This window comes from Pygoscelis adeliae, unplaced genomic scaffold (genome assembly GCF_000699105.1).
Source record: "Pygoscelis adeliae isolate BGI_AS28 unplaced genomic scaffold, ASM69910v1 Scaffold122, whole genome shotgun sequence".
NCBI lineage: Eukaryota > Metazoa > Chordata > Aves > Sphenisciformes > Spheniscidae > Pygoscelis > Pygoscelis adeliae.
In genome coordinates this window covers 1,617,846-1,630,380 of record NW_008824358.1, presented here as the reverse complement: position 1 = coordinate 1,630,380, position 12,535 = coordinate 1,617,846, and the positions used below count along the sequence as shown (strand labels likewise).

General features: G+C 38.9%; 1 protein-coding gene across 2 annotated transcripts in view; it reads left to right on the top strand.

The window, feature by feature from the left end:
* The window catches only part of PLCB4 (phospholipase C, beta 4), a 94,887-nt gene that overhangs the window by 46,358 nt on the left and 35,994 nt on the right, over nucleotides 1-12,535 (top strand). For both annotated transcript variants that reach the window (XM_009319575.1, XM_009319576.1), the window contains exons 22-25: nucleotides 350-401; nucleotides 2,713-2,815; nucleotides 4,580-4,744; nucleotides 7,578-7,782. In XM_009319575.1, coding sequence (XP_009317850.1) covers nucleotides 350-401; nucleotides 2,713-2,815; nucleotides 4,580-4,744; nucleotides 7,578-7,782 — 525 coding nt within the window. The remainder of the gene's footprint in view (nucleotides 1-349; nucleotides 402-2,712; nucleotides 2,816-4,579; nucleotides 4,745-7,577; nucleotides 7,783-12,535) is intronic.

The following is a 12,535-nucleotide window of genomic DNA, read 5'->3' as shown; positions in this document are numbered from 1 at the left end:
ACTGTAGGTACCAAAAGTTAGATGCTGGAAATCCCATCCCAGGCACTTAACGTGACCACAGGCTGATTCTTCTCTGCCTACCGGGTGTGTTTGAATTCAGGTACTGACTGTTTTCTAAGCAGAGCGTAGCCTTCAGCTTGGTTGATAAAGCTGTTACTACTGTGAAGAAATCTGAAGTTTTCCTATTGCTTCCTTTTATTTCTTAGATCCGTGTGGTTTATATGCGTTAAATTTAATCTTCATTTAAACTGATTATTCTGGACAAACAGTCTTATTTTCTTTTCTAAAAAGGATTGTTCATGATCTGCATTATTCAGAAGGAAAGAGTAATTTTTTTCTCTCTTGACAGATTTAGCAATGCAGTTGAATCAAGGAAAATTTGAATATAATGGATCATGCGGGTGAGTGATATGATTTAAATTGTTGTCACTGTGTATCAGAATCCTTTACTATGGTTTTAATAAAATTTTGTCGCTATTAATTATGTGTTACAAAAGAAAAATGGGATGCTAGGTGAAGAGTAGAAAATAGCAGAATTCAGGGAGAATTATCTCCTGCAAGGAGGTATTCTGATGAATATGCTTCTTTAAAAACTGGGCATAATTAAGATGAGATAGAAGAGGCTTTGTGTGCAAATTATGATGATCGTGAATACCGTACACAGTTACTTAAATACATCTTCAGCTTCTGTTCTCAATCTTTCTTTGAAGATATGCCACAGAATGGAGATTCATTGCACAGCTCACAGAATTGCCAAATTTCTTTGGACAGGTTGAGTCTTAATACATAGGGAACTTTTTTTTTAATCTGCGTACTTTAGTCGGAGAACAGATTTCACAGAGAATACTGGAGTGTTTCATCTCTCAAGTTCTTGCTCATGACTTTTGCATGAAAAAGGATGCTCAAGTGATGTTGACAGATTTTGCTCAAATGTTGAGTTTATACCTTAATAGGATAGGCTGATCATTAACATCGAGAGAAAGGAGAAGTTTAATGAACTATAGGAAATGACAGTCCAGAAACACATTAAAATCTGCAAACTCATCCTGGGAAGAAACAACTCTTTTACTAACGCAAATCTTATTCAGAAAGAAAATCTGAGTAGATGAAGCTTGGTGACATTCCTCATCTGCAGAATGGGCAACATAGTCCTTTGCCACTCCATGCCTTTATTTCAGTTGTGAACTCTTCAGATAGAGGCTGTTGGCTTTGACAAAGGTGCAGTCTCTGGTCATTTCAGTCAGAATAACAAAAACGGAAGAAAAACAAAGCTTTTTTTATGGCAGAGTATGATTCCTTTCTTGTTTGACCCACAAGCCTAGTGAAAGAGCACACTCTTGCCAAATGCTCTAAAGGACAGGCATCATTATCTACTAAATTACTTGATTCTTATGTCAGTCTTCTGATATTACAGTAATATAGTGGTAATACATGGTAGTATAGTGGTAATATTTTGATATGCATTATAAATGTGGTGCTGTTTCAGTCACAGAAAACACACAGGGCAATGAATATAAAAAAAATTACATTTCCTTCTGTCTGTACTCCTTTTCTCTCTGATTTACAGTTTTCATGCTGGTGAAACAAGATTGAGTCGCTCTAGTTTCAGCATTTTTTATTTCAGCAGGCCGGAAGCAGAGGCTAAGGATGTTTCTGGTAGTTCCCTTCTGCCCATAACCTACTTTACAGTAATAAAATATTATGAAATCACACACATTTATAATGTAAGAAAAATGAGGAATATTACTTTTCTAAACAGAAGCCATGTTATAAAAAAAATGGGAGAAAGCATTGACATTCTTTCTAGTGGAATTTTTCCAGCGTTTTTTAATTATTTCTGAATTCCTTTATAAGGCCTTTATAACATTGTGTACCAGTGATTCACTAGAGGGACTAAGGGGGGATAAAAAATAATCTAGCAGCTGTTGTCTGTCAGGGCTGCAGAATTGGCAAGACAACTCCAGTTACACGTTTTCTTCCACCAGTCGAAGAGAACCCCTGTCATGTGTAGCACTGCATTTCTGTGATCAACTGCTATTTAATGTTGATGGCAGAATCCTTGGGTTTTGATTCATCAGAGCACGTATCGGCTTCATTGATATGTTGATCCGGTGTATAGTCCTCAGGGATGTATTGTAAGTGTTATTATGGTAGTACCTTTCATGCTACTATAATTAACAATCTGTCAGCACTGACATTATCAGCTGTTTCCCCCAAGGTTTTATAACTGAGATGAAAAAATTAGCTTCAAGCTGAAATTTATTGTATGAGTCTTGACTCTATGGAACTGCTTCATTTTAAAAAAATCAAATTGAATAAGCCCTCTTTATTTTTCCAGAGTGTTAAAGAATTAAAACAAATGCGAGCATCTACTTTTTATTATATGATAACTCGCTGTATTTTTAAAACGTATTATTAAATTATTTTGAAATGTCCTTGATTATATTAAACTGGTTTTCATCTTGAAATCCAGGGTTGATTTCACGTCTCAGTAGCTGGTAATTCAAAATTAAGATTAACATTTATCTGTATTCTAGACAACCGCAATATTTCCTTTTACTTCCTCACACTTGCAGCTAGAATGATAGTCTGTATTTTACAGTCCTGCAGGAGACTTCATTGTTTAAAGCTAGAACATCCATTTTATTTGTATTTAATACAATTTTAATTTCCACACAAGAATAATTTTCTTCTTCTTTTTCTTCAAATAAGGTATCTACTAAAACCAGATTTCATGCGACGACCAGATCGAACTTTTGACCCTTTCTCTGAAACTCCTGTAGATGGTGTAATTGCTGCAACATGTTCTGTACAGGTAAAACAGCAATAGACAAACTTCTGTCATCTTAGTGCCTCCAAAATCACATTTAAATGTCAACAGAAATAGGATATCTACAGAAAATGTGTTTGGATTGTGTGGATTTCATCAAATTGTTTCCATTGTTTTGTTTTTTTATTGCTAAGACATCTATGTTTACTTGGTCTGAGTGCAACATGATAGAATTAGAAATGGTTTGTTACTACACATTATCACTGAATTTTAAACCCCCTTGTGCTGTTTGTGAGTTACATCAGCCCACACAAATGAATAAATGAGTGAAGTTCATTTCTGTAGACAGTATGAAATTATACAAACACCACTTGTCACCATAAAGCAAGGAGGAATATGGGCACGCATGGACAGGATATTTTGAAAATAAGTAGGGAAAAATGGTTCATGTGATGGAGGTCCTTACTTTGGAGTTATCTATGAGTAACAAAGTCCATAAAACTTCTGCTGTAGCGCTAAAGCATGGTTAGGTATCACGTTTCGGAAGGAGGCTGACAATTATAAAACCTGTTTTGTGACTTGACACACTTCTTTGCTCAAATACCCCATGTGCAGCTTAACAAAAGGCTTAAGCTTTCACTTATCACTTTCTATGTGCAGCATGGAAATTTCAAACTCTCTCCGACCAAGGCTTCATTGTGCATTCTAGATGTTTAAGTTTCATTTGCACCTCCAGAAGAACAAAAACTTTTTATTAATGTTGTTTTTCTTTAATGTTAATGACAGTACAATCCCTCCAAGAGGGAAGTGGGATCTGGTGGTGAGAACGTAAGTTCTAAGTATCATTAGAGATGGTTTTTTAGATCACGTATTTTGCCACTTGCTCTTCTTGCGTGACTAAAACTAGTATAAAATTCTGTATAAATTCTTTTATAAAGGAGTTGAGTGGACCGAAGCCAGTGATGGTACCCCTCAGCCACATAACTTTTCAGATTTGTTATCCAGATTGTTCCCTGGAAGAATGTTAGATCATGAAAAGAAAAGGACTCGAAATGAGCTTAGGTCTGTGAAATCGTGTTTCTTTTTTTTTTTCTTCCCTCCTTGACCATAGAATGAAAACATTAGCTGTATTTTTAAGTAGTAGATCATCTTGATGGAATAAAAATTTTCCCTGGAGTAATCACCTGCTGTGGCTAGATTAATCTTGACTTGGAGTAAAATTGCAACAAATCTTCATGTATATATATAACAATATAGAGGAGTTGTGGGGCTTTTTTGTTTGTTTGCTTTTTAAGCATCCTACTCTTCCCAGACACAGAATATGGAGTTAGACTGACATGTGATTAGTTTAAAACCTTTACCTAAGTGAAAGCAGAGCAGTAGCTTCCTTTCACCTCTTTGTAGTCAAGAGATAATAGATGACACTGCTTCCGAACAGAAGGCTTAAAGTTGCGGAACAGCAGTGCCTGATGTGGTTGTTTCATTCAGTGTTTTTCAGTAATAGAGTGAACGCATCTGTGAGACGTCAGCTAATTGGGCTGACTGACTTACAACTGTTAATACCATAGCACAATGAGCGCAATCATTTCAAATTAAGGATATATTTAAGGTCTTATCACAAAAGCTTTTCTAAAGAAGTGCAATTTTAGCACTAAATACACCATTTTCATATGATGAAATAAATATATCTGTTCTGTATAAAGCATTTTTCAGACTGCTGTCAATTAAAAAATACCAGTATTTCCAGTATTCATAAAATGCTGTGTACTTTGTATTGCTTTTCCTTACTGCTCTGTTGTTATGTTGCAGGTAATATCTGGTCAGTTCCTATCAGACAAAAAAATTGGTACGTATGTAGAAGTGGATATGTACGGTTTACCCACGGACACGATACGTAAAGAATTTCGAACACGCATGGTGATGAACAATGGTCTGAACCCTGTTTACAATGAAGAATCATTTGTATTTCGAAAGGTAGGATATTTGGAAAGCACAGTTTCTGGTTGCCAGCCCTTTTGCACACGAGCATCCTTGCTCACTTTGAGCTACCCCTCCCTGCTTCAGTCTGCTCACGTGAATAAGTACTGCTCCCATGAAAAAGGGTTTGTAGGGTTCCTGTTTACTACAGTAAACAATCTAAAGCGGAAATAAGCTTTCAAGAGGTTGTTTGTTTTGTTGGTTTTTTTTTTTAATTTTGCTTTGTTTTATTTTTCTAATGGATAACCTCTGTAGCTGTCACATGATTTTTTTTTTGTTTGTTTGTTTCTGTTTGGCTTTTCCCTCCCCTTTGCTTCCTCCTCCCACTTGGAGGTAGCCACCTCCTCCGTGACCATGCCTGTGTTCAAGGTATGCAGTCTGCTCAGAATGAGCCCCCGCTGGTGGACACCATCATTCCCTGGAGATTTCTTCTTCCCTGCCCTGGCAGTGGCTGCTATCTTGCACTGTTCCTTCAGCCCAGAGGGCAGGTGAGATGCTGCATCCAAAGCTAAGGTCAATGTTATTACATGGAAAAGTTGGAAGGGTGCTGTGTTCCTCAGATGTGTTGCCAGCTCCCTCCTTCAGTAGTCCATGTGCATCATGTACCTTTTTCTTTATTTTTTTTTAATAACAAAAGAAAAACAAACCTTTTTTTCTTGGTATGGGGGACTTAAAGAGAGAGATCAGTCGTCTGTGTTCAGTTTTTATCTCTCAGTCTTTATATATATGATACACATATATATTTTTTTTCCTGTCAGCTGGAGTTTCATCCAGACTACATGTGTTAGCAGTGCCGTCTTTGATAATGTCTGTTTTCCTTACACCTGTTTTGTTGTCATGCAAAATTGTTGCTCTTTTATTCCAAAGTGACAGACTTTGCCGAGTGGTGATAACACTTCACACTTGGGTATATTACACACATAATCAGCTTTCTTAACAGTATAACCAGTTTTTAATAGAAATGTAGTTAATGCAAGAGGTTTTTCTGGACTCAAATATATTCTGGAATGAATGTGACTTCAAGCGCTCTTCTCTGTATATGAGAAGGCACAGGGAAGATGCTGAGGTACAATGACAGGCAATCATGCTGCCCGTGGCTTGCTGGCCAAATGGCCAGCATCTGCTGCTCTCTGATTTCTTAAATCAAAAGGCCCATAAACCACAGGGTGCACACAGCTTTAGTCTAAAAGGGGGGTACCTGTGTATCGTGGCACGGGTACAGTGGCTGATGTCAATATTCCTCGGACTTTCTGCTCTACTCTGCAATGAACAATTACAGTCGCACATTCTCTTGAATAACTCATGCTGTAAGACAGCCAAGAGATTATTTTTCTTTATCTCAGGAACTTATTATATGAGGCTTAGCATTGTAATCAAGACGTACATTGATGACCAAGCAGATGAGTGGCATAAACATGGCAGGAACAATTCCTCTAGTTGAAGGAAATGGAAGGTGTGGGGTGCACAGTGCTAAAATGTTGTGAGGGTGGAAGTGCCTACCAGGATACCATAGAACAAATTAACGGAGAGGGAATGACAAACTACTTAGTCCCCACTCCTGCTCCCTGGCAAATCTATAGCTGAGCCCATCATGTAACAAAAGATGTGCTGATCTGTGGCCTGTAAAGGAGAGATCTTACCTGCCCTATTTGGGTTACAGTGTTCTCCTTGAGTTGATGTTTAATCCTACACAGTTGCTCTCAGGTAATGTGTTTGATTGTTCTTCTGTCATGTTTTCTTGTTTTTATTTTAATTAAAATAAAGCTTCAGTCATTCTAACCCAAGTTCTGTGTTGTCACTCTGTTGTGTAAGGGGGAGGACGGTGTGAGTGCTGGTGGTAACCTGTGCTGTGAGTGTTAAGTTGTAATCAAGTAGAGCAGCATATCTGTGAATAGCTCAGGTGGGTTCAGAGACCAAAAGCATACTTTGTTTTGTGCCCTCTAAGACTGAAAATGAAAGTGGCAGGGGGAAAGTCTAAAGGAGATAGTAGATGCAGTTTTACTTAGGTCTTTCCTTTGTCCTATAAGCATCGATGAATACAGCCAGGGAGAGAAGGAGTGGGTGGACCTTTCTGAGCTGGCAGAGAGGCTGCACCTCTTGCTTAGGCTGACTGTTCCTCACGGCTCCGTGCACAGAGGCAGCACCTTTGTTCCAGGGAAGGCAGGGGATTTTTTTTTGTTACTGGTTTGGTTGGTCCAGATGGGGGCTGACAGATGCAGATTAGCTGGCAGCATCCCTGCCCACCATGCATACCTTGTACCCCTCGTGTCGTGAGTACAGCACACCCACTTCTGCTCGCAGCATGCCATTTCAGCAGGTCTGTCACCCTGTCCTGCCCTCCTCTGTCTGCTTCTCCCCTTTGCAGAACCCATAGTTCAGCATGCATCCCCATCAGCTTGTGCTTGCACTCTTTCTGTTCTTCACCGCCCTTTTGGATACATCCCAAATCCCATTTTTCTGCCATAGTTCCTACTGATTCAGCACTATCTGCCCTTTGATTGCCACTGTATCTGTCATTTCCCAGGTAATATTTACCTGCCTTATTGATGTCACCAGTCTTCAGTAATGGAAAATAAATATGCAAAATATTTAGCTAGTGTAACTGTAAGCTGCAGGATTTGCATATTCTGAAATCTACCCATTATTTAGGGTGAAAAAAAGCTTTTCTAGGAAAGGTTCATCTGAAAGTGTGCAGTTTGCAGGGCATGATGTTATCTTACAGTGATGATAGTCTGTTTCTGGCATATGAAGTGAATGGTTCAAACATGGGAGGCGGGGAGGTTGCTACTGTATTAGAGTCATTGAATTTCTTCATTTTATGGCTTTCCAGGTTATTCTCCCTGATCTTGCTGTCCTGAGAATAGCAGTGTATGATGACAATAATAAGCTGATTGGTCAGAGGATCCTGCCTCTGGATGGTCTGCAAGCAGGTTACAGACACATTTCCCTTCGGAATGAGGGCAACAAACCACTCTCTCTTCCAACGGTTTTCTGCAACATTGTGCTTAAAACATATGTGCCTGATGGTTTTGGAGGTGAGATAAACCTGTGTCTCAGTATACTGTAGATCTTGAGTGTTGGCGTGAAAGTACTGAAGTATTGCGGTGTCGGTATGCCAGCCGGAAGCAGACACGCAATGCTGGAGGATTGGAAAGATTTAGTATTTTAACTGCTTGGAAACCCTGCATAGTCAGTTAAGAAATCAGCTTTCAGATCAAGTGCCTGCCTCAGTGTTAATGAAATGAGATGTATCTGTTAAGTGACAAAATAATATGGAAAATAAGCTAATACTAGTTAGCTCAATTTGATTTTTCTCCATTGACATTTTAGGAAGATTCTTTTGATTTTTTTTTTTAATTACATTTTTTCTGACATAAATATTTGTAAGGTTAACATGTACTTTAGCTATATTGTTTGGCCTATAGGTATAAACAATTGGTGTAGAATCTAGACGTGTGTTTTTTCAAACAAAACCACTTTTATATTCTTGAGAATATTGGCATATTGTTAAAAATGAACAGTGAAATAACTTAGCATCCAAAACTTTTCTGCATTTTTCTCTCCCAATTTTACATGGTTTTAGTGTGGTTTAATTATTTTTGGTTTTTCAGGAAAGTAATTTTTAGTGTGAGCCATTTCCATGATCAGGTTGGCAGGGCCATGGTCCTTTATACTGAGAGGTGGCAAATTGCCCCATGTGGACAGGAACAAATAGCTGAGAATAATCATTACACCACTTAAATCAGTGTAATGGGTAAGTTCACCGTGAGGTTGTTACCTCTGGGAAATGTTTTCTTCACTGCAGATGAAATTCACTTGTACATTAGACAATATGTAAACCATTTAAAACTGTAAAATAGGAATTTTTAGAGCACTAAATGTTAGTGCTCTGACTCTGCAGCAAAATGACGTTCAGCTTAGAGTTGATTGGTGAAACGTTAGTGATAAAAATGATGTTTTGCTCTTCGCGAAAATTATTTCAAACCTGCTGTCTATGCAAAGAATTACTGCCACTCCTCTGAGCGTCGTTTCCATAGTGCAAACTGGAGAAAGGAAAGGCTTCCCTAAATATTAGATAGTGTGTCTTCAAGTCTATGTTTCTGGTATTTATCCAGGCTTTAAAAGCAATGCACAGGCCTAGGCTTCGGTAACAGTATTTCATGGAAGAAGTTAAGCATTTACAGAAGTGTTTGTGTTGTTCATATGTGAAATCCTGGTTGCTGACAAGTCAGCTGGAGTTTTGCCACAGGTCTTGGAGCACTACCATGCCTTTATAGGCACCATATTTAATCTACAGTATTTAACTTCAGGGGCTTTGTCTCAAGACAAATGTAAGCTTCTGCTTAAGCTTGAGATTCTCGAGGCAGTAATTGAACCACGAATCTAAGGGACGCATTTAAGCATATGCTTTAATTCTTTCAACAGTAAGTGACTCAGTTAAAATATTTTCTAAACTAGGGACATGCTTCTGATTTGGGATTGATGTTTTTCTGAATGATACCACACTTTTTCTAGGAGTAGAATTTAGACTTAGCAGAGTTTGATGTGGCTCAAGCTGACGAGTGTGCTGGTTACATAGGGAGAAAATATTTTCTATTTTCTTTTTCAAACTGCATTATACGAATTCAGAAGTGAAAGACTTGTTTTTCAAAGAGAATTTGAACACCAGTTCAGAAATTGCAAATTGTGTGCAGTTCAGTACTGGTTGATCTACTACATTGTCAGCGTTTCTACAGATGGTTTATCTGGTAGAGATGAGGACATAGAAAAACATTACTACCCCTAAGTAACAGTATCGTTACAGTAAAATGCTACTAGGATGAGAGAACTGGTTGTCATAGCTTACTGTCAGTGTTGGGAAAAATAGACTCCATATTAACATGAATTAAATGAGTTCAGTTATTAGTTCTCCTCTCCCTTCCCAGATAGTTTTGATGATCAGGAGCACCTCTCCTATGAAGACAGGCTGAGAGAGTTGGGGTTGTTCTGCCTGGAGAAGAGAAGGCTCCGGGGACACCTCCTAGCAGCCTTCCAGTACCTGAAGGGGACCTCCAAGAAAGCTGGAGAGGGACTTTTTACAAGGGCATGTAGTGGTAGGAGAAGGGATAATGGCTTTAAGCTGAAAGAGGGTACATTTAGATTAGCTATAAGGAAGAAATTCTTCACTCTGAGGGTGGTGAGGCACTGGAACATGTTGCCCAGAGAAGTTGTGGATGCCCCATCCCTGGAAGTGTTCAAGGCCAGGTTGGATGGGGCTTTGAGCAACCTGGTCTAGTGGAAGGTGTCCCTGCCCATGGCAGGGGGGTTGGAACTAGGTGATCTTTAAGGTCCCTTCCAACCCAAACCATTCTATGGTTCTATGATGTGTCTCGTATTTTTCTCATCGATACAGAACAACAGCATGACGAACAACTGGGAAATAACTTTTGACGCTCGGGTGGAATCATTAGTATTCAGTTGGCATGTGTTTTTTAATTACTTATCATCTGCAGTGAACCTCTCATTGTTTTATGAGCTATCATTAGGATCTCCATGGTTGTTTTAGCAAACCTGTAGGAAGGTATAGCTCAGTTCAATAGCTGCCTACTTTCTTTTTTATTTCTTTTTTTTAACCTGTATGAATAAGATTTAAAAACTTGCACTGAATAATAACGAGAATGGGTAATGCACTGTAGGCTTTAAAAGTTGCATAATTTTATTTTTCATATAACTTAGTAATTTCTTGTGGTTTATTTGCATCAGCTACTCTGTTCCCAATAAAACACAATACTGGTGCAAATTAATGCAAATGAAGTAGCATTCTCCAAAGAGAAACTTCTATAATAGAAGTCTGTACGTAAGTAAGCATGGCCACTTAGGTTAGTGGTTAGAGTCCTCTGTAATGTACTCTTCCAGTGATTTTCCTCGTTTTATATTTAATTGCAATTCTTTTACAAAATGCTGTTCCCCACCCCCACTTTACCTCACTGGGGAGAAAGAAAAACGTAAGCAGAGGACAAATGACAATGTGAGAAGCAGTGATGAGTCACATCCCCCTTGTAGAAAAGCTGAGCCTTTGGTGATGTGCTTGTATGGTTAGTAATACAATTTACAAAGGTCTTGCTCTCTCAAACACGTTAGTCATTTTACCTTGAAGCTCGTGATAATCAGGTTCTATTTTCAAATGACGCATCATGTTAGCAGGGTAGTCCTGGATTTTCATTGAAGAGTGCGTGCCAAGGACAAAAAGACATGCTTACTAAGTTAGGGAAAGGGGAAACAGTCGGTGCTGAGCTACAGGGCCATTGTTATGGCTGAAAATAAATTCTACATGATTTTTGTATGTATGAAGTTTCAGAAGACAATGTTGCGTCATGACAGTTATTGGAGACAACCTATTTGTGTAGATAAACAGAGCTATCAAGGGTAATGCTATGTATTTAATACAACTTCTGTTGGAAGGGAAGCCATGTTTGTGCTTTTTTTTGCTTGAGAAATACATCTGGTGACTTCAGAGGAACATTTCATAGAACAACTTTGGTTGGAAGGGCGATGATATAGTCCAGCCCCTAGTTTGCACAAGAAGGGGTAGCAAGTTTCTTCCCAAAGCTTTTGATGGGTTGGATATTTTTACAGACCTGGTCAGTGGACCAGCTTCTCTGTCTTGCATCGTTGTAAGCTAACTTGGAAAATGGCTGAAGAGATGACATGAAACATGGGCAAAATTCAAATGATGATGAAAACCGTGAGTGTCAGAACTGTCATTGCAGAAATAATGGCCTATTATGCTAGTGAGACCATCTAGAATATAAGGGTACAAAAGCATTTATCTCTTACTCATAAGCAGCCAAAAATAGGGCTTTGCAGCATTCTGAAAAGAAACAGCTTCCTTACAAGTGAAGCACTGTCCGTGGTCCTCCTAGCGGTTGTGACAAAAACCCTGAGTTAATTAAATGACAATATTTTCTAGTGAATGATGAGTCAGTCGGGCAGCAGCGTTCAAACTTCCTTTCTTAAATTACTGCTCTGACAAGGAAGGTTTATTAACTGAGACCAGTGACCCTTTTCTCCATAATACTGAAGTAAAAGTTTCAGAGGGATCATCAAAACAGATCACTGCTGTGGTCTCTGAATGCCTTATTATTGTAGGTGCTGAATCAGTTTAATGTGTAAAATAATTTCTTGCTGTGGAGGGCCTCCTTTGCCATTTGTGAATTCTTTGACTGTTGAAATTCAGCATGGAAAGGGATTAATGAATACGCGGGTGAAGATTCATGTGTCTTTGTCTTCCTGTAAACCTATGCCTCCACATTTATCACTGCATATGGAAAACAGGTTCAATAATCTATACGGTATCCGGTGCTGGGTGGTGCTATGATACCACTAGTGGTACTGTGTCATGTGCAAGATTCAAATATTGGTCATTACGGTTCATAGAAAAGCCATTTCGCAGCCTGTCATGTTCCAGACATGGAGCATCACAGAAGTGAGTGAGAACAGATTTCCCCGATTGCTTTAACCACCCATCTGAAACTGCTATTTAGCTAGGAAATATAACGGCATTTTCTACAATTCCCTGCAGTCCCAAGTCAGTCAGCACCTCCTCGAATAACCAAGAGACAAAGTTGTTAGTGCTTTGTGGCTCAGGAGATCCCATTCTGGTCTCAAATTCTATTGTCATCAGCTGGGAGTAAGTTAGGGTAACTTCGGTCTGATGGAGTCAGGTACCAGGAGTCAGGTACCAGGATTGGTGCATTATAAACTGATTCATGTTGCTAGTATGTTTGAGCGCTGTGGCGATGAGCGCTT